This window comes from Plecotus auritus (assembly GCF_963455305.1).
Source record: "Plecotus auritus genome assembly, chromosome: 2".
In the NCBI taxonomy this organism is placed as follows: Eukaryota; Metazoa; Chordata; class Mammalia; order Chiroptera; family Vespertilionidae; genus Plecotus; species Plecotus auritus.
The window spans coordinates 79,712,099-79,738,841 of NC_137771.1; the positions used below are offsets into that span (position 1 = coordinate 79,712,099).

Genomic DNA, 26,743 nt, shown 5'->3' on the forward strand with positions numbered 1-26,743 from the left:
AGAGCATGTAACTTGCCTCTTCTTGAGTTGAAGGTAATGATAGTGTCTTGCTCACTGTCCCCAGTATCTGGCATATGGAGTCGACCAGTAAATATTTGTAGAATTAACCAACTAATCACCTAAGGCTGCCCAGCTGACATCTCAGTGTCAGAACCAGGGCATTCAGTTGGCTGCACATTATATTATGGTGACTGAAAAATGTCAGATTTCTTCAGGGACCCAGGGGTTCTTCCTTTCCTTGCAGTCCCTAGGGTTACAGGATCGAGGGTAGTTTACCATGGTAAGGCACTCTCTTCCTTGGAGGCAGGTTTAAAGGGCTCTTACAGATGACGGACCCAGTGCAGGAGATTGCCAGGAGACTGAGGCAGTCTGGGCTGGCTGAGGGATGGCCTTCAGGCTTTGATTACTCCTAAATTTGTTCCATCTCATCCCAGCCCCAATGCTTTCACAGTCCAATCCCACTGTCCTTTGTGTTTTTCTCCATCCTGGGGAAGCCCAGTTCCTTGTGGGTGGCTCTGTCTTCCAAACTAGGAGGTCTGCATCTTGCCTGCTTATTAGAATTACCGGAATGCTTTAAAAAGTCCTGATGCCAGGCTTATTGAATCAGAAGCATTGGGGATAGGAACCAGGCAGCAGTATTTTTAGTGTCTTTAGTCCCCCACCCCCTCAATTTTTATCTATTTCAACAGGTTTTATTATTGTCCCTCTGAGTCTTATTCCTCCTTAACCATGAAACATCTTGTCTTTTACTTATGATCTAAAGGACATATCCACATATATAAAAAGCCAGGGGCCGTCACGACTGAAACAGCCTGACGGACAACTGAACAGGCTGCGTGGGGCAACCAGGCTGGCAGGGGGGTTAGTGAGGGATGACCAAACAACTGAACAGCAGGCTGGGTGGGGCAACCAGGCTGGCAGGGGGGTTAGTGAGGGATGACCAAACAACTGAACAGCAGGCTGCGTGGGGTGACCAGGCCAGTGGGGGGGGCAGTTTGGGGCAACTAGGCCAGCAGAGGGGCACTTGGGGGTGACCAGGATGGCAGGGGGGCAGTTGGGGGCTACCAGGCTGGTGGGGGGGCAGTTAGGGGCGATCAGGCTGGCAGGGGGGCAGTTAGGGGCTACCAGACCAGCAGGGGGGGAAGTTAGGGGTGATCAGGCCGGCAGGCAGAGGCAGTTAGGGGTGATAAGGCTGGCAGGCAGGTGAGCGGTTAGGAGCCAGGGGTCCAGGATTGTGAGAGGACTGCTGGTTTAGGCCCGATCCCCCGAGGGTTCCCGATTGGAGAGGGTGCAGGCTGGGCTGAGGGGACCTTCCCCCCATGCACGAATTTCATGCACCGGGCCTCTAGTAATACTAATGTTAATTTACAATTACTTGTAGTTATTTGTGTTCTTTCTCCAGTTAGATTATAAGCTCCTGAAGGAAGGGACATGCCTTCTTTCTCCTCTATGCCAATGGTTCTCAAAGTTGAGTGTACATCACAATTATGATTGCTGGACCTACTTAGGGGGGTTAGTGAGGGACAACCAAATGACTGAACAGCAGGCTGCGTGGGGTGACCAGGCTGGCAGGGGGGTTAGTGAGGGAATGTCTAATTTAGATGGTCTTTGGTGGTACCTGAAAATTTGCTTTTCTAACAGACAAGTTTCCAGGTGGCTGTTCCTGCTGGTGGTTGGGGGGGACCATACTCTTGAGAACCACTACTCTATGCTCAGGTTCAGGGATGCTCAGTTATTACTGGCCAACCAATAGGAATGGAGCAACTTTTCCTATAGTTGTCTCCTTAGTAACTACATTCTGCTGTGACTGCAGGCTGGACCTGGGTCTGAGAGAATGAAGGAATGTATGATTGATGACCTACAGGTGATCATAACTTTGACTTTCCAGTTGACAAGTCCTTTACATTTTGAAAGTTGCAAAGATGGTTATCTCTCTCTCAGTCTGTATCTCTCTCTGTGTGTGTTGTTGGTTGTGCATTTAGGCTATATAAAAAGATATGACCAAAATTATGCAGGATAGGACACAGCTCAACTCCTCTGTGCCTTTTATGGTATTAAGTGAGGGTGAGTAGTAGGGGAAAGAGGTTTTTGGACAGACCAATGAAGAATGATCTCCAAAATAGAGGGGAAACTCAGTGCAGCAAGCATGTCAAATTCAAAGGCTAACACAAGCCAAATAAAGTTTAAGTTTGTGTGGGCTGCAAAAAAACAAAAGCTTCAATTTTCATAGAAACGTAGGTTTATTTCGATAGAGATATGCTGAATACAAAGGGCTGAAATAAATGAGTAATTGTTAACATAAAATAATAGAACATTTTAATAAAAATTAATATTTTTTCTTGAACATTAACTTACCAGACTCTAACTGCACAAATTAAGCGTAACGCAAATGAACCCATTTTTCTTGTTCTCCGAAAGTGAAGTATTTCCTGCTGCACACACCAAACAAGTCCGTCCAAGACTAATGACGTGGCAATCGGCTGCTAAAATATTCGCTGCTAGTATTAGTGGAGAGAAATGGTGCGCCTGTGCGTAAGGGAAATGAATGCAACACAATTATGGTAATCAGTCATTAGCGAACATTGTAGTTCATTATTAATAATTATGTATAACAGGATATTGTAAAAATTAAGTTACAAAATTTTTGTTAAAATGTTTCTTACATACCATTATATTGCCTGGGATGCAAAAATATTTGTTGTAGGCTGCATGCAGCCTGTGGGCCACGAGTTTGACATGCTTGCAGTACAGCCAATTTTTAAAAGCAAAAAATTTCTCTGAAAGTATTATTTTTCTATGAATTAGAAACAGGTCCAAAGTATTCTTGTTTTTATTTTTTAAATATTTTTATTGATTTCAGAGAGGAAGGGAGAGGGAGAGAGAGAGAAACATCAATGATGAGAGGGAATCATTGATCAGGTGCCTCATGCACTCCCCCTACTGGGGATCGAGCCTGCAACCCTGACATGTGCCCCAACCGGAAATTGAACTCTGACCTCCAGGTTCATAGGTTGATGCTCAAGCACTGAGCCACGCTGGCCGGGCAGTATTCTTGTTTTTTATTGGGAGACCAAAGTGACTTCAGGTGGAGGTGATATCTGCTACCTCTGAGCCCAGCCATCATGAATTTTACAGCTAGAGCTTTTTCTAGCATGAAAAACTGCTGAAGCTTAAGTTGAGGGTCTATTCAGATATTTATATCCTTGATCCATTTCAATTAGGTACCGTCTAAAAGTAAATTGATACTGAAGTTTTCATTTTGAATACTCTGAAAAGATTAAATTGTTTTTCCAGTTTTCATTAACTGATAAACCACTTAATGCATTTTGATTTTGTGTTAAATCAGCTGATCTTTCCTTCAGGTGTCAGGGAATTACTTCATATTTTCTTTTATGGAAAATATTTTTGAGAGCTAGATCACTGAGGTTTTTCTAAGGAAATTTGGTGCAAACGTTGCATAATTGGACAGCATTGACATTGAAAGTTTAATGCTGGGCTGTTTCTTTTATGGATCTTTAGTATCACATCTTGAATTTGAGCAATGCTCTTGCTTATTTGGTGTTAATTTAAAATGAGAAAAATTAGAGCCATAAAACAGGTGTTGATTATTTTGAAGAAGCATTTGATTTCTTAAAATCAGATGAGGGAAGCCTCTTTGATTCATTTGCATCTCTAAAAGAACTTATTCTTTAGCTTAGGAATAGAGGCCCCTCTGCCTGGCCTGCACCCTCTTGCAATCCAGGACCCCTGGGGGGATGTCAGAGAGCCGGTTTTGGTCTGATCCCCACAGGCCAGGCTGAGGAACTCCACCAGTGCACGAATCCATGCACTGGACCTCTAGTATGAATATAAGATCTTTGGTTAATCTCTTCCCACCCTTCCCCCTTCCCCCTTCCCTCTGAGATTCATCAGTCTGTTCCATGTTTCCATGGCTGTGGTTTCCGCTCCTGCATTGAGCATCTGCCTCCTGGTGGTCAGTGTGCATCATAACTACCAGCCGGTCAGCCTGTCGCTGGCTGCTTAGCCTTTTGGATATATAGATAGTGTTGTGGGTGGTGGGAAGAGACCCAGCAAACCAACCTCACAATCAGCTGCGTCTTTACATGAACAAGTCTCCTATTGTGGGTGGGAAAGCAGCCTTGGCTAGTTTTAAAGAACTGGAAAAGAAACTGCAGGTACGCCTTGGAGGTATTTCAGGTCGATTCCAGACCACCCTAATAAAGCGAGTAGGGCAATAAAGCGAGTCATAATCTTTTTGCTGGATTATGGTGGAGGGTCTTGCCTACAGTTTGTGAAACATACAACACCTGTGAGGCACAGTAAAATGAAGCGCAATGAAAAGAGGTCTGCCTTTGTTAGGTTCATCTGCCTTTTTGGGGTTGCTTGCTTATACCAGTGAGGAGGGCCCAGTTCTCTTCAGTCCGTGGCTCCTCCTCCAAACGAACACCCTACTGCGGAAGAAGTACAAGTCTGAGATGCTCCCAACATGGAAATCTGAAAAATGTCGAGAACATTCTCACACAGTCAGAGCAGTAAAGGTTTTGATTCTTCTTTTTTTTTTTCTTACAGGTGAATTTTGTGGCATGTCAGCTTGTTGCTTTGTTTGCTGCTTTCTGGTTTCGCATCTACTTAAGTCCCGGTAAAACCAGTCCCTTGGCCCGGCACACATTTGCCACCATTTTTGGCATCTACTTTGTCATCTTTTGTTTTGGCTGGTGAGTATGAGCCTCATGAATTCTAATATTTATCATTCGGGTGTTTTGTGGCAATATTCTTGGCATTTCCCAGACTCTAAGGAAATATATATAAACACATATATATGTGTGTGTATGTGTATTTGTATATACTAGTATATATTATATATGTATTTACTTAAAATAATGGGGAAATTTACAGAAATTTACATTTACTATAAGAACCTGGAATCAATAAATTTGACTACCCACTGAAAGTCCATTTGGTGATTTTTTCTTAAAGTTACACTTTTACTGATCTCCCCTGGGTCCTGTAAATGGGTTTTTATAAGGTTTAATTTTCCAGACAAGGAACCATTCCTAAATGTTGTGGACAGTGGTGTTTTTCTTGATTACTGCTGGAGATATTGGTGTTGCCCACCCACAATAGGAGACTTGTTCATGTATAGGCTGCCGCTGATTGTGAGGTCGGTTTGCTGGGTCTCTTCCCACCACCCACAACAATTGTTTTAGTGCTGGTCTTAGGGAATGGGAGTCATTCTTTTTTAAAATATGTTTTTATTGATTTTAGAGAGAGAGGAAAGGAGAGGGAGAGAGAGAGAAACATTGATGTGAGAGAGAAACATGATGGGATGCCTCCTACACACCCCCTTGTGGGGATCAATCCCAAAACCCGGCATGTGCCCTGACTGGGAACTGAACTGGCAACCGCTTCACTCAACCAACTGAGCCACACTTGCCAGGGCTGGCAGTCGTTCTTTTTATTTTTTTTAAAAATATATTTTATTGATTTTTTACAGAGAGGAAGGGAGAGGGATAGAGAGCCAGAAAAACCGATGAGAGAGAAACATCGACCAGCTGCCTCCGGCACACCCCCCACTGGGGATGTGCCCGCAACTAGGGTACACGCCCCCAACTGGAATCGAACCCGGGACCCTTCAGTCCGCAGGCCAACGCTCTATCCACTGAGCCAAACCGGTTAGGGCCTGGCAGTCATTCTTAAACAAAGAAAGCATGTAGATCAGACTTTCTCAATAAATACTTAGGAGTGGCACTTTGTGGGGAAGAAGCTTTAGGAAGCAACATTCCTACAAGTACAACTGAAGGAAATTTGTGAATTTGTTCAGGGCTCTAGAATGCTGCTCTTCCTCTTTCAACAAAAATTTGAGAAAGATTGATGAGTATTTTGAATCAACCAACAAGACAGGTAAAAGCCAGCTCAGTTTTGGTTCTGGTACTTAACATTTTTTTGGGGAAAATCTGAAGAAAGAAAGAACTCTTTCAGACTTGCACTTGTGTACGTGAAAAAAGTATAAGCCCTGGCCAGTGTGGCTCAGTTGGTTGGGTGTCATCGCATGCACTCAAGGGTTGCTTGTTCGATTCCCGGTCAGGGCACATACCCAGGTTGTGGGCTCGATCCCCAGTAGGAGGCAGCTGATCGATGTTTCACTCTCACATCAGTGTTTCTCTCTCTCCTTCTCCCTTCCTCTCTCTAAAAAATAAAAATAAAAAAGTACAAGCATCCCATTCATGATTCCTAACATCACTGGTGCTACAACCGGCAGATTGTGTCAAGACATCCTAATATCATTTCAAGATAAAGTTCTTAATTTCACAGAACAAAAATACTTGATTTATTCTTCTTACATAAACATGAGTTAACTGATCAGTTGCTTTGTGGTGGGGTGGAGGTGGAGTAGCAGTATTGGTAGCCAATAGATACATTAATATGAAATATATTCAGTGTTTTTGCTCCCCGTCCCAATGTCTTAAAGGTACTCTGCACATCTGTTTGTGCTGGTGTTAATGTGCTATGGAATCTTGGTCACTGCAAGTGTATCCAATATTCACAGGTAAGACTCTGGGAATGAACAGTGCAAGGTGGGGTTACTTATGATCTTTGAAATATATTTATTTCCATGGGAAGGGGTACCTTCCCCATGTGTGTCACACATGGCATACGCTTGGTTCTCTGGGACATCACATGGAGGGGTGGGAAGCCCTAAATGTTGGGAGTCTTCAGAAAATGCTTTACAGAAAAGGTTGGGTGCAAATTGGGTCTCAGGTGAAAGACAGTATAACAGAATTAGGCAGCTCTATTTGTGATAGCCCCAAACTGGAAATAATCCAAATGTTCCCCACCATGGAATACTGCCCAGCAATAAAAAGGAGTGAATGATTGATCCACACAATGACATGGATGAGTCTCAAATAAATATGTCAAGTGAAGGAAGCCACACAAATTCTATTCTCAAAAAAGCAAACTAATCAGATCAGATTAGTTTGATCTGATTAAACTCAAATCAGAGGGGAGGGGTGGTGCAGGGGAATGTGGCAGGATCCCAAAGAACCAGGAAGACACTTGGGGTGTGATGGATATATATGTGTTCCTTATCTTGAATTTGGCGTGGTTTTCTGGGTGTGCATGTATATCAGAACTTTGTATACTTTAAGGATGTACATGGAAACTGTTAAGGAAGAAATATTTTTACTATGATATTTTGAAGTAATTTCCTTTTACCTTGAAGGCTACATGCTTAGACCATCAATTAAGATAGCTGGGGTATCTGTTCCCCATTGTCTCTATTTCCCATGGTCTTTCTGACACCTCAGTATTGGACCTGCTGGTCAGTAACTGAGAAAATAATGAGCTCTGAAAATCTGAATCCTAATCATCTCTGTTCTTTTTTTTTTTTTTTTTTAAATATATATTTTATTAATTTTTTACAGAGAGGAAGAGAGAGGAGAGGGATAGAGAGCTAGAAACATCGATGAGAGAGAAACATCGATCAGCTGCCTCCTGCACACCTCCTAATGGGGATGTGCCCACAACCAAGGTACGTGCCCTTGACCGGAATCGAACCTGGGACCTTTCAGTCCGCAGGCCGACGCTCTATCCACTGAGCCAAACCGGTTTCGGCTATCTCTGTTCTAATCACTTCATCCTCTTGAAGGGGAGCATGTCACTCATTCAGAAGGGAAACAGGAAACCCATATTTCTAATTTGGAAAGAATGGGTTTTGGAAATGCTTTATATTATGACAAAATGCTTTTTTTTTTTTTTAAAGTAGGGGTGAAAATGGCTGATTTTTACTAAAGATGATTTTTTTAAAAAATATATTTTATTGATATTTTACAGAGAGGAAGGGAGAGAGATAGAGAGCTAGAAACATCGATGAGAGAGAAACATCGATCAGCTGCCTCCTGCACACCTCCCACTGGGGATGTGCCCGCAACCAAGGTACATGCCTTTGACCGGAATCGAACCCGGGACCCTTCAGTCCGCAGGCCGACGCTCTATCCACTGAGCCAAACCGGTTTCGGCTAAAGATGATTTTTGAAACAGTGGAATGATTAATGAAATTGCTGTTGCATCTCTTTGGGCATTTCCTTACAAATTCTGATTTGTCAGCTCTGCCTGCACTTGTAGGATGCTACTGGGTTGTGGCCTGTTTTTCAGAGGGTGGAGAGCTTGCATGCACACTCACTCTGGGCCAGGCCCCTCATCTCTGTGTTAGTCTCTGGCCAGGGATGGAACACTCTGGCCTTGGCCAAGCTGAACAGTTTACAGACAGGCGATCATATTGTGGTAGCAGAGGGCCGTGTCACAAGACCAAAAAGAAAGGATGCCAGAACAAGTTTTCCCCTCTTTCTTTGCTTATGTGGTCACAGTGCTGCAGAAGCAGGGAGTGGTTCAGTCCCCAGTGGATGAAGTCGTTTCCTATCCAAGCAGAAAAGCAGAGTAGACCCGAAAGAGCAGGAAACCTGGCTCTTTCTAGCCGTGTGAGGTCAGACAAGTGACGCAGCTTTTCTGTGCATCAGATTTCCCCTCCATCAGAGGTGGCCTTTGTGGGGGTTTGAACTTAAGTTATCTTCAGGACCAGGATTTCAGGACTCTCTGTGAATTGTTCTCTTCTCATCACTGAGCCGGTTTTAAGGGTCCTGTCATATGGCTGGAAGGGGAGGGAAGGTTAGCATTTGCTGCCACGGGAACTAACCCATTTCTGGACTGACCATTGTCATTCAGGGTTTACAGAGAGTCCTTGGGGTACCAGCTGTTTCCTTCGCAAGTCGCTATGTTGGGCAGAAGCCACAGGAGTTAATTTACCTCATGTGAACCAGCTGGAGCAGAATATAGTTAGTATCTCCTAGGACAGAGGCCTTGGTGCAAATTCGGTGATGCAGTTACCAATTTCGGAGTATTTGCTTTGTGCCAAGTGCCAGGCCAAGCTCTTTTAAATATATTACGTTTCATCATTTTAAATATATGAACCCTTGTTAAGTGTATCGTTTGATATGTTATTATCTATATATATAAAAGCCTAAGCAACCATTACAACCGGATTACCAGTAGCTATGACATGCACTGACCACCAGGGGGCAGATGTTCAATGCAGGAGCTGCCCCCTGGTGGTCAGTGTGCTCCCACAGCCAACCTCCCATGGTCCCTTTCCCTGGACTGGGCGAGAAGGCCCCAATTGTGGGCCAGGCCAAGGGTGGGGCCAGGCTGAGAGACCCCACCCATGCATGAATTCGTGCACCTGGTCTCTAGTATTTAATATTTATCATTATTGCAACTATATTCTTTCTAGGACAAGTCAATAGGATATCGATTTTTGTTGTTGTTGTTCCTGAGATGAGGAAATGAAAGCTTAGAGAGGTAGATAGGTATACAGTTTGTTGAATTTTTACACAGTGAATACATTCACATACCCATCTTTCAGGTCAGAAAGAGAAATATTACCTTCATGCATTCCCAGTTTCTACCGCAGCCCTCCTTCCTGGAATAACCATCGTCCCCATCTCACACCATGGGCTAGTTTTGCCAACGCTGGTTATGAACCCACATTGGTATGTCTCCAGAATACACATTCCCTAGGCCACTTCTGGGTTCCTTAGATTTTTCAGGTTTGTCCAGAGCATGAATGCATTGCCCTGTTGTATTGGGACACAGCATTTGGCACCATCCTTGGTGGGTGGGTCTTATTATAACAATTGAATCGAACTTGCTTTTTTCTCAGGGTGAGGGGGCAGGGGAAAGTATGGGTCCAACTCCTGTTGAGGAGAAAGGAAGCAGCAGGCCTGACTGCATTTGGAAAGGTCCTGGAAGAATCTGCCTTGAATCTGCTCTGTGCTTCTTCCTTGACCCTCATGAACTGGCTGGAGAAAGGGAACACGTGTCAGAGGCAAAACGGCCAAACTCCATTCAACTTCTGCTTCAGCTCTTGAGGGAGTTGTTTTTTCTTAGTCGTTTGCTTTTTTCACCATCTTCTGGTTTGGAAAGGTTAAGGATGAACCCAGGGTAGGGGAAGATCTTTGTTGTGTGTAAGGTATTTGATTGCAAACAATGGTAAAAAGAAGTTGAAGTTACGTAGTGCGTTAGAGTGTGTGCACCTCCTTCACATGCGTTGTCTGGTTCTCCCTTGCTACCAAATGAATTTCTCTTGTCCCTACCATTTACCACCCCTTAGGTTGATCTAGTCTTCATGAGTTATTTAATGTGAATTTGTGTATTACAAGATAATTTAATATCAGAATAGGTATCTTCCACGTGTGAGGACGCGTTTGAAAGTTATCCCTCCTGATTAAGTGCTTCTGATGGGCTCCTGAGACACTTACAATGTTTAACTAACAGTAAGTTAACCCTTCTCTTCTAATTACACTGGACTTCCTGCATTTTCAGGCCAGATATCTTTCTGAGAGCTCCCGCCTCTGCCTACAATTCTTTTCTCCATCCTAGAGTTTATCTTGGAGCTGCCTAATTACCAGATAAGGCTCAGCCACCTACTAACATCTATAATTATAATATTAAAACTTTAAGTGTCTGTTTCCCCAACTCACTGTGACCTTGGACATCTCAACTCTTCAAAATGCAGGATGTCCAGTGTAGTTAGAACATAAGGTGGATGTGGAGTGTGGCCAGAGTTGAGTCCAGAGAGGCTAGGCAGAGCTTTGTGTGGGAAGCACCTTGCCTGCCGTGTTCAGGAGTTTGGATGTGACTGGGTAGTGAAATCCTTTGGAGACTTTTAAGACAAGTAATGTTTATTTAGTTGTTCATCCAGTGCACGGTAAGTGACTATAGTGAACGAAACACACATGATCATCCTTGCCTTCACGGAGCTTTCACTCTAGCAGGGGGCCACAGTAGTTAATCAGATTATCACATATCTTTATTATTACAGGTCGATGAACATTTTAAGTGGCAGGTGTGTGTATTGCTGGTTTGTTCTATAGGCTGGTGATATGGAGTGATATGGAGCAGATGGGAATTGGAGTCTCAGGGAGGATTCTGGGCAGAGCATTAGGAATGGTAACTAAGAAGTAGATGGAAGAAGATGTGCTGAGCAAGTGCCTTGGAAGAATTAGCCAAAGTCGTGGGAAGAAAACAAGGAGATTTGAAACCAAGAGAACAAAGTGTTTCAGGGAGAGAGTGGTGGGCACATGGTTATTATTTTTATTTACAAAGACCATTGTGTAAATGTGATGGTTTGTGAAGGGGAGAATCTGTGGGCAAGACCTTACAGGTGAGTGGTTCCCAGCTATGATTGCATATTGGAATTACACCTGCTACATGCATGCTGTACTGATTAAACCTGAATATCTGGGGGTGGGGCGCAGACATCTGTGGTTTGTAATGATTCCCCATTATGCTGCCAAAGCTGAGAACTGCAGTGGACCAGGTAAGAAAAGATGAAGCGCTCAGAGCAGGGGGTGGGGGGAGAGGAGGACTGGAGTGTAGATAGACCAGACAGAACTTTGTAACATTGCAAACAGGGGGTTTGGGAGGGGTTTGAGGGTGAGGGAGAAGAAGAAGAGAAAACTGATTGAGTGCATTATTGCAATGTATACTAATCTGGTCCTGTGGGGTTTTGGTTTCAGATACTCCTTTTTTGTAGCGATGGGATACCTGACAATATGCCACATCAGCAGAATATACATCTTCCACTATGGAATCCTCACTACGGATTTTTCTGGGTGAGTATCTTAACTTGGGTGGGGAAGTCTGACTGCTCGCTTTGACCCAGCCTCTTGGGGTCTAGAAAGATCAGTATGCACATCGGAATCATGGGTGCCTGGGTAAGCCAGTAGGCAAGATGGTGCTAAGGAGTTTGAGAGTGAAGACTCCATTGCTCTGTAGGTCTGTGAGCTCTGCTGCGTTGTAAGGCAGGGGTTGTGAGCAGTGGCTCATGGGCAGTGTCTGGCCCACCACCTGCCTTTGTAGTCACGTTGGAACACAACCAGGCACTTACTCATCTGTATGCTGTCTCTGGCTGCTTTTGCATGGTGAAGGTAGAGGTGAGTGGTTGTGACAGAAACCACATGATCCTGCAGAGCCGAAAATATTTGCTATATTGCTCTTTACAGTAAAAGTTTGCTGATCTCTAATCTAAGGCCCTTAACTCAGGGTTGCTGTTTATCTCTCCTAGTTATTAATACAGAAATTCTTCTATACTAGTTGATAAATAACTGCTACCGTACCCTCTTGGTTGCCTCCTAGCTGCCCGGCAGATCCATCAGACTTGCAGCAGCTAGAAAGTCCATGTCTGGCACCAGGCCTTTACCTGGTGGGCCACCCTTTTCCTGATTGGTCACCTGGGAATATTATGGGATGGGTCAGTGAAAATTGTAAGCCCTTTGATGTTCGTTCAGTAACAACGTTTCATGGCTCTTGAGGAACGGACGCGAAAGCCGAGTGATTCCTCATAGCACCTTGTGTGTTATCCACAGTACTTCCTTAGGAGTTTGGTTCTATGCCCCAAGGGCTGTCTGAGGTCTGGGAGAAGCCGAGTTCTCCCTGCAAGTTGAACTGCATTTCATTTGATGAGTGATTGGAGAGTAGGCAGTGAAATAAGGGGGTTACAACTCACAGCTCATTCCTGTGAATTTGCAAATGTGCATCTAACCCACCACATCATGAAGAGGCTCAGGAAGGCGAAGGGTGTTGCTCTGGGACAGACACAAAGACGTGGCACCAGCGTTTCCAGGGCTGTGGTGTGTTCTCAGACTGGCTTTTCATGCACCAGTTCTTCTTACCCTCAGGCCTCTGGGTTTTACTGATTTCTTTTTGAGCGGTTTCCTTGCCGCATTCCTTCCCCCCTAGATTATGGAGCAGTTTTTCAATTTTTCTGAAACAAGTTCACAAACGTCTTTTTGTTTTTAATGATATGTATTGCTAGCAAAATATGGGAACAAGAAAGATAACAATATAGCTGGGAAGTTATAGCATTAAAAGTAATTTTTAAAAGGTGCTCGGACCTCTCCCTAGTGTTTGATAAACAAACGTCAGTTTTTTGGTTTCATCCCAGAACCATATCTCCACCCCTCCAATACTTAGAAGAGTTCCTGGCTCTTAATAGGTGTTCACTAAATTAATGAGTTAAAAACTCTAGTATTTGTCAGTCCTTTTTTTCAGTATTTCCAGAAGCCTCAATCAAATAGCCCCTCTAGCCATTTGGTTGGGATATTAAATAAAAAATTAGCCCAAAGTAGATTATTACTTGTTTCTCATCTACATCATTTTTCCTTTTTTTTTTTTTTTTTAAAAATGTATTTTATTGATTTTTTTTTACAGTGAGGAAGGGAGAGGGATAGAGAGGTAGAAACATTGATGAGCGAGAAACATCGATCCACTGCCTCCTGCACCAACCCCCCCCCCCCCGCCCCGCCCCGACTGGGCATGTGCCTGTAACCAAGGTACATGCCCCTGATGGGAATCGAACCTGGGACCCTTCAGTCCGCAGGCCCACACTCTATCCACTGAGCCAAACCAGTTAGGGCCATTTTTCCTTTTTAAGGTACAAAGTGTATATTCATTCTTTCCTTTCTGCACTGTTTTTGGATTCCACTTTGCTAGGCACAGTGCCGGGGCCTGGAGACACCCAGGCAGGAGGAAGGGTATTCCAGCAAAGGAAACAGCCCTGCAGGAGCACAGAGCTGAGAGAAGGTGCCTGGGGAGGTCCCAGAAAGCCACCTCCCTGACCCTTACCATCCACATCCCTGTGTCACCAGGTCCTGTCAGGTCAGCAGCCTGCCTATCAGTAGACTCTGTCCACAGCTCTGTAAGCCTGCAGCCACCACACTGGGCCACCACGTGTCTGCAGTTTCCCCAGCTGGCCATCTTTTCTTCCACCCTGCCCCTTCTCTGGTCTGTGTTCTCTATACAACCAATGAGGTTCTAGAATGCCAAGCACATGATGAGCGGACCTGCCTCATCTCTTGTCATCTCCTACTCCCGTTGTGCACCGCAGGTGGTAGCGGTGCCGAAAAGTGCATGGTCTGTAAGCACACGGGTCAGTCCACATCTTTCTGCCTCTGCCTTGCTCATTCCACCATTTAGAGGTATATTTATCATCCTTGTCTATAAGGAAACCTTTTACTTCTTTTCCCAAAACCCAGTTCAAAGATCACCGTTTTACAAAGCATTCCCTGATTGCTGTCCCCTTCCGCTCCCCATCCCCTTCCTCCAGCAGGCACTTCCTGCATTTTGGACCTTGCACTTGACTTTAATGGCTGGTGCTGCCCATTGCCTGTAAATCAGACCCATGGAGTCCCTGGTGCCTGGAGTGTTTGTAGCTGCAGTCACGGGCTCTTCTGCTTTCATCAATTGATTTGTATGCTTATCTAGTGTCATCTGTGCTTATCCCAAAACTTGTTTATTCCAGTTTGTACCTATGTGTAAGCTGGTTATATATGGAAGGAGGAACATGGTTTCTCTAAATTTAAGGTGGGTCCTTTGGAAAATCACCAAAGCAAGTTGAGTGTATTAAAGTAATAGCTACTGAATTAAATGTGGGTGAACATGCTGAAAGGATGTGTGGAAGGATTATAAAAAGTAGGGGTCCAGCACTTGGATTGCTGTGAAGGCTTCTTTACTTTCTTTTACCCTCTCAGTCCATGTTAGAGGAAATGAGTCTGGAGGTAGTAGGTGGGGGTTTATGTGAGAGAGAGAGAGAGGCCATCATTGAGCAGATCCAAGCTCCAAGAAAACACTCTGGTCCTGCATCGAAAGGTCCATTGGTGCATCATTCAGCAGACACTGATGGAGAGCCCTGCATGTGCCAGGCACAGCTATAGGAGACAGGAGTGAGCAAGACTGTGGAGTGAATGTACCGTTATCGATTTCACATTTGTATAGGAAGTTTAAATGTGAGCATGTCATTGTGTACTGAGTTGATTACTGTTCCCCCAAATTCATGTCTACCCAGAACCTCAGAATAGGTCCCTATTTGGAAATAGGATCTTTGCAGATGTAACCAGTTAAGATGAGGACCCAGTGGATTAAGGTGGGCCCTGAATTCATTTGACTGGTGTCTCTGTAAGAAGTCCACAAGAGATGCAGACACATGGACACATGGACACACGGAGGGAAGAAGGGCATGTGGAGATGGAGGCAGAGAAAAGAGTGAGGCAGCTACAAGCCAGGAACTCCAGGGCCTGCTCTCAGCCACTTGAGAGCTAGGAAGAAGCCAGAACAGGTGCTCCCTCACAGCCTCCAAAGAACCAGTGCTGCCCACACCTTATTATTGGGCTTTCAGCCTCCAGACTCCAGACAGTGTTTCTGGTTCTAAGCCACCCAATTTGTGGTCGTCTGTTACAGCTTCTCTAGGAAACGGATACACACTCTTTTGTGATTGCATACTTTTCCGTGAGCTAGCACATCCCCTCCTCCTGATCCTGCAGCTAAGAGTGCCTCCATGGTCCACATCTCTCCCTGTTCTTGTCACACTGCCTCCTCCACTGGTTTTATTCATAAAACCATAAACCCTTGCCCTGCCGGTTTGGCTCAGTGGATAGAGCATTGGCCTGTGGACTGAAGGGTCCCAGGTTTGATTCCAGTCAAGGGCATGTACCTTGTTTGCGGGCACGTCCCCAGTAGGGGGTGTGTAGGAGGTGGCTGATCGATATTTCTCTCTCATGGATGTTTCTAGTTCTCTATCCCTCTCCCTTCCTCTCTGTAAAAAATCAATAAAATATGTTTAAAAACACAAAAGAAACCCCATAAACTCTTGAATGATTGTAACTCACTTTAGTATAATCAGTGGAAAGTTACCAAAGGAAAAATAAAGGGCATTTGTGGAAAACAGTGGTGTGTTTGTGACACGCTGTGGACTTGGGGTTGGACAGCAGGGGAGACAGAACCAGTTCCTGTCCCCTTCACTCGCAGGAGCAGAGCTGGGATACATGTCCTCAAGGGGTGTTTGCTCGCTGGCATTTTCAGATCTCCTTGCAGTAAGAAATCTCTGACATTACCCACACAACTGTAGAATGTTTGAACTAGAAAGGACTGTTGTTAGGAAATGGGTAAAAAAAAAAAAGTCTTCTACCTCTGAATTGCATGCAATTTAGTTCTCTAATTACTGAGTGGCTATACTCTCCAGTTCTTGATGGTATGTCTTTTTTTTTTTGAATTAAAAAAAAATTTTAAACGTTATCTTTCTTGTTGAAAGTATTACAGATGTCCCCCCTTTTAATTATAAGGCATTATTAAGCAGCATTTCCCCCTACCACCATAAATGCACAGTGCCTCACGACATAAACCCATCTTCTTGGATAATGTTAGTTAACATAAAGGGAGAGGTACATAGCAACCTGCAATGGCAAGATGTTTTAAATCACAGACTCTCAGTTAGAGAGATTCTTCACCAGTCTGTTCTCATTATGAGCATGCAGGCGACCACGCAGGCAACCACAGGTGCTCCTTCACAGTGCAATTTAACACTGTCATTTCAGTTTAAAAATCTTAGGGTTCTGTTGAGGAGTAAAGTAGTGTTCTGAAGCCGAACCTGGCATTTTACTCAAACCTGGCTTTTTAACGCGGTCTGACAGGGTAGCTACTCTCTTTTGAGCGCACATGCACACCTAAGTGCTTCGCACATTTTATTACACCTTTAGAATAAGAGCACAGATAGGAATCGGATGGGGCTGGGATTCAATTAGTGTTTGTGTCAAACAATATATGTTTTTAATTTTGAGGAACACATAAACTGGCTGTACTTTAGATGATTCTGGTGCTTGGAATTTTATCATTCTGAACGTAAGCAGGTTTCCATGGGCTAGACTGGTGGTAACGGTGAGGATAACACACAAGGAACACCTATTAGTGCTGCTGATCCAGTTTATGTCAATATGTGTATGGCAAATGCCCCCCATGCTTTCTCTGTGAATGCGGGCTATTAAAGATACTAGAGCATTTACTGATCTTCTGGGGGAAGCTCAACAATTGCTTGTGATAAGGCTGGTACTTGATTCCTTTTAGTTTGTGATTATGAACTGATTCTTTGTTGCGCACAGAAAGGTTTTCTTCTGAGGAAAGCAGCAACAAGAACCCCTTTTCTCTGTGGGGCAGGCTAGATTCAGGCAGACAATTGCTCTCCCACCACGTTGGCAACATGAGTTGCCCATGTGTTTTTGAAAACATTGTGAAAGGAGAACTCTTATACACTACTAGTGGGAGTATAAAGTGGCACAACTCTTCTGAAAAGGCAATTTAGCCATAAAATTCAAGCAAGAATTTTTTAAAAGTTCATATCCTGCAATAGGATAAATTCCTAGGAATTGAATTACCTTAAGGAAATCAAATGTATTCATAAGCATGTTCAACTGTTTTGAATAATAGTGAAAAATTAGAAGTCTCCTAAATGGCTCAAAAGAAGTGAATGATTAAATGAGGAAACTAAAATGCACCCATTGAAGATGAAGTCTTCAAAGAATGTTTAATGATACTGGAAAGTGCTTACACGATAATGGAAGGTAAAAACCACAAAACAAATACATGTATTAAGATGTCATTTTTATGAATGCAGACACATTTTCTACATTTTTATGAGTGTAGAAAAAAGAGAGGGGAAGGAAGTAATCAAAATGCCAAGACAGTGGTTCTGAGGAGATTTCAGTAATTTTTTTATTCTTTTAAATGATTATAATAATGAGACACCCTAAGTGTTATTTAAATATATTTGCATGCATATTTTGATGAACTGTAGCCTGCAGGAGTAGAACAATAACCATTTGTGCTCCTTGTTACCCTGTTTTGTTTCTTGTAACCCAAAAGAGTGGTGTCACTTGCCTGCATGCCTAGTGGCGGAGACCATTTGCCCTTTTGTTCCACGGCAAAGGTTTTCCTCTGTTATGACATCCTGGTCACTTTATCTGACCAGCCCAGTATGTGCAAATAATTGGGCTCGCCATGATGGAAAAAAGATTATTTGCAGACAGATTTCTGTATTGGATTATTTCATGCTTCTCCATCAGGCTATGCCAGCTTTTTAATAATTAGCATATCACCTGGAATTTAATTCTGAAGACATGAGTTCCCAGGTTATACAGAGTTTATTTGGCGAGTTCCTCTTAAAATGGAGAACTGATGATTTTGATGTTGTTGAATGCCGAAGCACAGAGATGAAATCTTTGAAGAGAGAAGTGGAACTGAGTCCCAAGGGTTCCCTCCCTTCAGGTGCAGCACTGGGAAGCCAGTGGAGCTGTGCACACTCTTTGCCGTGACTCCTGGAGTCCCTTCACATTGGCACAGTTGAAAGGCATTTGGGAACATTTCACTAAAGCTGTAATGTCGTTTAGTAAGAAATCCAGGGAGCAGGGGGTTCAGCCAGGGCAGGGGCCGCAGGGAGACAAGGGTGGGTCCAGGCTGTGAGGTTGGGAGCCTCAGTGATCGGCTCCAGGCTGTGGGGTGCACAGTTTGCATTGCACCTTGGCCCCTCTGGTTGTGGTGCACGTTGGCCATCCTGGCCTGGGTTGCTGCGGATTAGAAGTTTGCTGTATTCGTGCCAGACTTCTTGCTTGCCTGACTCCTCGCTTTCTTAAGTATATAAATATCACATGTGGCTTTGTATTATAAACAAAGAAGTAATACAAACATAAAGTAACTAGAACATTTACTGTTCTTCTGAGGGAAGCTCAACAATTGCTTGTGATAAAGCTGGTCCTGGATTCCTTTGAAGTTTGTGGTAGAACTGATTCTTCTTTGTTGCTCACAAAGGGTGCAGATCAAGGTGCTTTTGAGGGCAGCAGCAAGGACTCTGCTGTGTCCATGAGTTTCCGCTTTATATCCCACATATTAGTGAAATCAGATGGTTCTTAGCTTTTTTTCTGACTCACTTCACTTAGGATAATATTTTCTTTTTTTAAAAAAATATATTTATTGATTTTAGAGAGGAAGGGAGAGGGAGAGATAGAAACGCCAATGCGGAGAGAGAATCATTGATTGCCTGCCTCCTGCACGCCCCCTAGTGGGGATCGAGCCCGCAACTCGGGCATGTGCCCTTGGCTGGAATCGAACCTGGGACCCCCCAGTCCGCAGGCTGACGCTCTATCCATTGAACCAAACCGGCAAAGATAATATTTTCAAGGTCCATCAATGTTACTACAAATGGCAGTATTTCACCTTTTCTCATGGCTGAGTAGTATTCCATTGTGTGTATGTACCACATCTTTATCCAATTCTCTTGAAGGACACTTCTATTGTTTCTATGTCATGGCCACTGTGAATAATGCTACAATGAACATAGGGGTATATGTATCTTTGTGAATAAAAGTTTCAAGTAGAGAACCAGGAAAGGGATTTCTGGGTCATATGGTAATTCTGTTCTTAATTTTGGATCTAAAAATGACCTGTTGGGGAAGATCCTTGAAGTCAGATCCAGCTTGATGCTGGCCAGCCAGCTGTGTGACTGGTTGGCGCTTTTTTTTTCCCGCTCTTTATTTTTTTCCCTTTTTTTAATAAATTTAATAAATCTTTATTGTTCAGATTATTACAATTGTTCCTCTTTTCTCCCCCATAGCTCCCCTCCACTGGGTTCCCACCCCACCCTCTGCCCTTACCCCTCCCCCACTGTTCTCATCCATAGGTGTACGATTTTTGTCCAGTCTCTTCCCGCATCCCCCACACCCCTTTCCCCCCGAGAATTGTCAGTCCACTCCCTTTCTATGCCCCTGATTCTATTATATTCACCAGTTTATTCTGTTCATCAGATTTTTTATTCACTCGATTTTTAGATTCATTTGTTGATAGATATGTATTTGTTGTTCATAATTTTTATCTTTACCTTTTTCTTCTTCTTCCTCTTCTTACAGAGTACCTTTCAGCATTTCATATAATACTGGTTTGGTGGTGATGAACTTTAGCTTTTTCTTATCTGTGAAGCTCTTTATCTGACCTTCAATTCTGAATGATAGCTTTGTAGAGTAATCTTGGTTGTAGGTTCTTGCTATTCATTGCTTTGAATATTTCTTGCCACTCCTGTCTAGCCTGCATAGTTTCTGTTGAGAAATCAGCTGACAATCGTATGGGTGCTCCCTCGTAGGTAATTAACTGTTTTTCTATTGCTGCTTTTAATATTCTCTTTTTGTCTTTTGCTTTTGGCATTTTAATTATGATGTGTCTTGGTGTGGTCCTCTTTGGATTCCTCTTGTTTGGGGTTCTCTGCGCTTCCTGGACTTGTAAGTCTATTTCTTTCACCAGGTGGGGGAAGTTTCCGGTCATTATTTCTTCAAATAGGTTTTCAGTATCTTGCTCTCTCTCTCTTCTTCTGGCACCCCCATAATTCTGATGTTGGTACGATTGAGGTTGTCCCAGAGGCTCCTTACACTATCTTCATATTTTTGGATTCTTTTTTCTTTTTGCTTTTTCTGTTGAGTGTTTTTTGCTTCTTTGTATTTCAAATCTTTGACTTGATTCTTGCGATCCTCTAGTCTGCTGTTAGATCTCTGTATAATATTTTTTATTTCAGTCAGTGTATGCTTAATTTCTAGTTGGTCCTTTTTCATATTTTTGAGGGTCTTGCTAAATTTATCAGCCCTTTCTGGAAAATTCTTGAAAAACCTTATAACCGTGGTTTTGAACTCTATATCCAGTCATTTGCTTTCCTCCATTTCTTTCATTTGTGATATGTTTCTTTGTCTCTGCATTTTGGCTGCTTCCCTGAGTTGATAGAGTGGCTTTGTGTGCTAGGTGTCCTACAGGGCCCAGTGGCTCAGCCTCCCCAGTTACCTGAGGTGGACACTCTTGGTGCACCCCTTTGTGGGCTGTGTGCACAGCCTTGTTGTAGTTAAGCCTTGATTGTTGTTGGTATCACTGGGAAGAATTGACCTCCAGGCCAATTGGCTGTGAGGATCAGCTGTGTCTAGGCTGGGAGAACTTCTGTGCTGGAGACACCCTTATGGGACAAGACTTGCAAAATTGCAAAAGCCTCTGTGCTCAGCTTGGATGGGGTGGAGTCTCAGGGTGGAGCAGACAGCATTGGTTTCCCGTCAGCCCTGCCCTAATAGGCCCCTGTGTCTCAGTGTCCCGTGGTAATCACTGCAAGCACCTCTGAGAGAAAGCCGCCTTCAAGTTCTGCCTGCTGCCAGACAGTCCAGTTCCTCCCCGAATGAGTCTGGGTCCCCAGAGGCTTGCCCGGAACTGGAGTTCAGCACAGTTGGGAGCTTTTGTCTCCTTCCCACTTGAGAAAGCCAGCCGCGTACTCAGTTGCCCGCCCTCTTCACGCGCACACCTCGGTACCTCTGCCTTCTGCAGTTCCTCTGAGTCTCGGTATGCTTTTCTCTTTCCTGAAAGTCCAGTTTCATCCTGTATGAGTCTGGGTCCCCAGAGTCTTACCTGGCACTGGAGTTCAGTGCAGTCAGGAGCTTTTGTCTCCCTCCCGCTTGAGAAAGCCAGCCGCACACTTAGTTGCCAGTCCTCTCCGCACGCGCGTGTCTTAGTACCTCTGCCTCCTGCAGCTCCTCTGAGTCTCAGTGTGCTTTTCTCTTTCCTTCTAGTTGTAGAATTTCCACTCAGCCAGCCTTCCTGTGGTTGTGGATGATGTCCGTTTTGTCTTTTAGTTGTAGTTTTGAAATTGTTGTGCGAGGCAGCAGTTTAGTTGTTTACCTATGCTGCCATCTTGGTTTCTCCTCCTGGTTGGCACTTTTGATGACTACATTATCTCATTGTTCCACCCTACTTTTACCAGCACAGATAACTTAACCACTTTAGGTCCAAAGATTAAGGTAAAACAGGTAGGTTTTATTGAACTATTGCTCAAAACTGAATTTTGTTTAATGTTTTAAAGACTAGGTTATTTTTCTGTTGGGAGTTGGTATGGGAAATGGAAATGGATGAATGGATACCACTTCTGGTAACTTGCCTAACATCTGTATCAGGAGGCATTGATTTTGTGGGGGTAGGAGAGGAGGGGGAAATAGATAGCATTGTTCTGTCTTTCTTTTTGCTCTAAACACATCTCCAACTGCCTGTTTTCCTTTAATTTCCCCCTATATTTCCTTATCTAAATTCGACTAATAATCTTCAGTTTAGGAAGAAAAATGGTTTTCTTTGGCTTTTCTTTTTTAATCATGAAAAGAATTCATGGGAAAAAAAAGTGGTTCTACCTCAACCATGCTGGACTGAAACCTTCATGTCATAGTGGACAGATGGTTCCCATGCATTCAAGTGCCCGGTGCTGGCTGGCTGGTGTTTACAAACCCAAGGACAGGGCATACTCTACAGGGGGTGGAAAATCCGAGTGCAGCTCAAGTTCTAAGGCCTCATTGTCCTGCTCTTTGGCTGCATCAAGCGGCCTTTTTATGTCCTTCCTGCGTTTGTAGTAGGTGCTTGTGGATGCTAGGTTTTGCATTTTTGCAAAAAAAAAAAAAAAAAAAAAAAAAGAAAGAAAGAAAGAAAGAATGAGTTCCAGCCACAAACCAACAAGCATGTCTTAGATTGTGTTATATTTTTATTGGAATGCATCATGGATGGTATTTGAGTTTTATTTTAAAATATATTTTTATTGATTTCAGAGAGGACGGGAGAGGGAGAGAGAGATAGAAATATCAATGATGAAAGGATCATTGATTGGCTGCCTCCTGCATGCCCCCCAATGGGGGATCGAGCCCACTACCTGGGCATGTGCCCTGACCAGGAATCGAACCATGACCTCCTGGTTCATAGGTCGACGCTTAACCACCGAGCCACACCGGCTGAGCTGAGTTTTATTTTAAATTAAATAAATAATTTATTTTAAATTATTTTTCACGGATCTGAATCTCAGTAACTTGTGCAATGGAAGTTTGGCATCTGATCTACCCATAAGTTTAAATAAGTTGATCAATGAAAAATGTGTTCAGAGAGGACTTTCTCTGAGCAAGAGCATATGGCGCTCTTCCTTACACCCTCAGAGAAGTAAGAATGTGGGAGGATTCTAAATTCATTCTTTTCAGTGAACAGGTTTTAGTTTGAGGATCTGCTTTTTCATAGGTCATCAGTCTGTTATTTATCAGTGACCACATGTGTGAGATGTTTTTTATTTAAGTTGCTAGAAACTTCTTCAGATGTCTGACCAGAAGCAGTATATTGTGGAAAGTATCATCTGGATGATGTGTAACAATATTTGATCCAGAGCTTCTTCTTTTCCCAAAAAAGGGACATTTTTTTTTTCTAAGCAAGGACAGCAATATGGTTTTTATATAAACCTAGTGGTGCCCGTTTTCTATTGAATAGTTGTTATTTATTGACGTTGATCTATTCATTATTACGAATTGCATTGGTCTAGATTCTCTGAGAAGCAGATGCCAGGATAGGAACAGAAGTTTGAGAGATTTATGGGGTGAAATGCCTGGGAGGGAAAATTGGGAGGCCACTGCATGAGGCTGGGAGAGCCATCAGATCGAAAGCATGTCTGACCTGAGATGAGAGGGGATCAGAAGGAAGAGAGGTCTCGGGCTGCAGTGCTGTCCTAAGACAGTTTTGGCAAGTTCAATGGGAAATCCTTGAGCTAAAATTCCCCAGGGCAGAGGAAACCATGCCAGGATAGGAACAGAAGTATGAGAGACAGGCCTGGAGACGTGGGCTTCACACAGACAAGGTGGCAGAACCAGAGGGCACAGCTGGAGCCGGTCAGCAATGCTGCCAGTGATGCGTTCTCAGGGCCACCGTGTAGGTGAACATTAGACTACCAAATGCCTTGCTGGACATGTGTCTAATCATGGAATACATTAAATCGAACACCAGATGGAGGGAAACAAATGCTGTATTTCTACAGAGATAGAAAGGTAGGTTAATTTTTTGAGACATTTTATATCTTTGTTGATATCTATATTTTAAGGGCCTAAAAATAAATGTATTTTTATGAATGAAATAAAATGCAGGAACTTACTTGGTTTGCACATTGCATAGGCACCAGAGAGTGTGCCTCAAATTTAAAAATTTTGTGCTGGGCCCAGCTGTGGTGCCTCAGTGGTTGAGTGTCGACCTGTGAACCAGGAGGCCACGGTTCGATTCCAGGTCTGGGCCGAATTGCCGAATTGCCAACTCAATCCTGAGCAGGGGTCATGCAGGAGGCAGCTGATCCATGTTTCTCTCTCATGGATATTTCTATCTCTCTCTCGCTCTTTCTTTCTCTCTGAAATAAATAAAAATATGTTTAAAAAGTAATAAAAATTTTGTACTGGGATTTGTGCAAGGAAGAGTGAGATTTTTAATCTTGCAGGAGAAAAAAGGCTTTAGAAAGAAAACTGTACTGCTTTGAAAGTCACATTAGAAACTACCTTTCATGCGATGCTTAAAGTGAGTCCCTCTCAAGAAAAACAGCTCTTGGCATCTGTTATACATGGTGGGTCAGCGGCCTCAATGAATATCAAGTAGTGAGCTGCACAGGTCTGGTCTGGTCTGTAAGATCAATTTGATCTTCTAGGAAGCGTCCGGGGAGCCTTTATTTCTGGGACCCAACTCTCAGTGTTCTGGAAAGGCAGCTATTTTTTTCAATATGACAGAGAGTGGTCGCCTCAGTGTTAGCTCTGAGCATGTCTTGCTGCCTTAGCATGGCCACCTCAGTGGCTCCCTTGAGTGCCACACCTTCTTCTCGCCAGTCCCGGCAGAGCACAGGTGCCTTCCCTTCCCCAGTCAGACTCACTCATCTCTTAGCCTTATACGCAGCATTCAGAATCTTGTTTCAAACAATGGCCATTGGCCACTGGGATTTTGCAAATAAGATATAATGCTGGGTGTAAGTATTAAGATTTCAAAGTGTGTTTGTTGGTACTTTCTTGAAAATGCTTTATCTTGTCAGTTTACATTGATAGTTTAAAATATACCATGCTTATTATGCCCAAGAGGTGGAAAGTGGGCATCAGAATGAGAAGCATTAAAGAGGAAAATGGACTCAAAGTAGTGGCTAAGGGCAGTTGACACACATCACACTTGTGTCCGATTCTGTCCTGTCCATACCTGGGCCTGGCCTGAGCTCAGGGCGCTGAGGCGGGTGTATCCCAGGGTCCTTCTGGGGGACACTGCCGTAGGACATTGATCACAGCCTCAGCATTGCCTATAAATGAGGCATCAGTCCCTAGGGGTCAGAGTTACCAATTCAGTAAGAAGCCATAGAAGGAAATGAGGAAACCAGGATAAATTAAGAAGGTTTGAAAGAAACGATGGTTATTAGAGCAGTGGGATTTTATCTTGTCTTGGGCAAGAACTGAGCTACTAAAAATACTAAACTAGGGTAGACAATTGGGAAAAACAGGTGCATTTGAAATATTGTAGTTTTGTTGAGATATACAATTCATATACCGTACAATTCACCCATTTAAAGTATACAATTCAGTGGGTTGTTTTTTGCATATTTGCTGAGTAAATTATAGAGTACAACTATTCACCACAATTAATTTTAAATTTTCATCACTCTCAAAATAAGCCTGTATGCATTAGCTATCACTCCTCATTTTCTCCCAATTCCCCAAGTCTAGGCAACTAGCAATCTACTTCCTTTCTCTGTAGATTTGCCTGTTCTAGACATTTCATATGAATGAAACCATACAAAATGTGGCTTTTTGTGTCTGGTTTCTTTTACATCACTTTATTTATCCATTCACCAGTTGATGGACATTTAGGTAATTTCCTTTGGGGCTATTATGAATAATGTTGCTCTGAACATGTGTGTACAATTTTTTTGTGTAGACGTATTTTTATTTCTCATGAGAATATACCTAGGAGTGCAATTGCTTGGTTCTATGGTAACTCTATGTTTAACTTTTTGAGATACTGCCAGATTGTTTCTAAAGCAGCTGCACCTTTTAATATTCCCACCAGCAATGTACAAGGGTTACAATTCTCCACCTCCTGGCTAACACCTGTTATCTGTCTTTTTGATTCCAGTCCTTTTACTGTTTGAGAAATGGTATCTCATTGTGGTTTGATTTGCATTTCTCTTATAACTAGTCACTGTTGAACATCCTTTCATGTGCTTATCACCATTTGTATGTATTTTTTAGAGAAATGTCCACTCAGATCCTTTGGCCATTTTTAAAGTGGGTGTCTTTTAATTATTGAGTTGTCAGAGTTCTTTATGAATTCTAGCTTACAGATACGTGATTTACACACATTTTCATGTATTCTGTGAAATGCCTTTTCACTTTCTAGATCAGGGGTGGGAAACCTTATTTCTGCCAAGAGCCATTTGGGTATTTATAACATCATTCGTGGGTCATACAAAATTATCCACTTAAAAATTAGCCTGCTATATTTGGTCAAACATTTAATTAACTCACCCCTAGTGCCTTGGCAGGGCCAGACCAAATGATTTCGTGGGCCTTATACAGCCCATGGGTCAGACGTCCCCCACCCCTGATGTAGAGAAAGAGAATAAAAGTTGCCGTGGCACTTTTGCTAATCTTGATTATTTTCCATCTTCCTTTTAGGCCTCTGATGATTGTCACTCAGAAGATCACAACCTTGGCATTCCAAGTTCATGATGGTGAGAAAAACATCCTTCCTCCTTGCTCTGAGTCCACCTGACATTTTTTATATTCTGTATACTGTCCCAAGTTTAGAGAAGTGCTGGATGATCTTGTCCAAAATTTGTAGGCCTCTTAAATTATAGTTTTTAACTTTCCCAGCTATTATTTATCATTTCCCTCCTGGATCTGTAGCCTAAATTTGCTGTAATATTTGCATTGAGAACAGTGGGTTTTCTGTTTACTTTTACAATGTTTTAAATTTAAGTTAACTTATGGTGCTCTCTGCCCTTCATTTTCAAATCTCTGAGAAGCTCATGAGGTAATAAAAG

General features: G+C 43.2%; 1 protein-coding gene across 1 annotated transcript in view; it reads left to right on the forward strand.

Moving 5' to 3' along the window:
* MBOAT1 (membrane bound glycerophospholipid O-acyltransferase 1) overlaps positions 1-26,743 on the forward strand; it is a 115,852-nt gene that overhangs the window by 51,436 nt on the left and 37,673 nt on the right. Inside the window, exons 2-5 of the mRNA XM_080655131.1 lie at positions 4,570-4,715; positions 6,470-6,547; positions 11,574-11,669; positions 26,376-26,431. Coding sequence (XP_080511257.1) covers positions 4,570-4,715; positions 6,470-6,547; positions 11,574-11,669; positions 26,376-26,431 — 376 coding nt within the window. The remainder of the gene's footprint in view (positions 1-4,569; positions 4,716-6,469; positions 6,548-11,573; positions 11,670-26,375; positions 26,432-26,743) is intronic.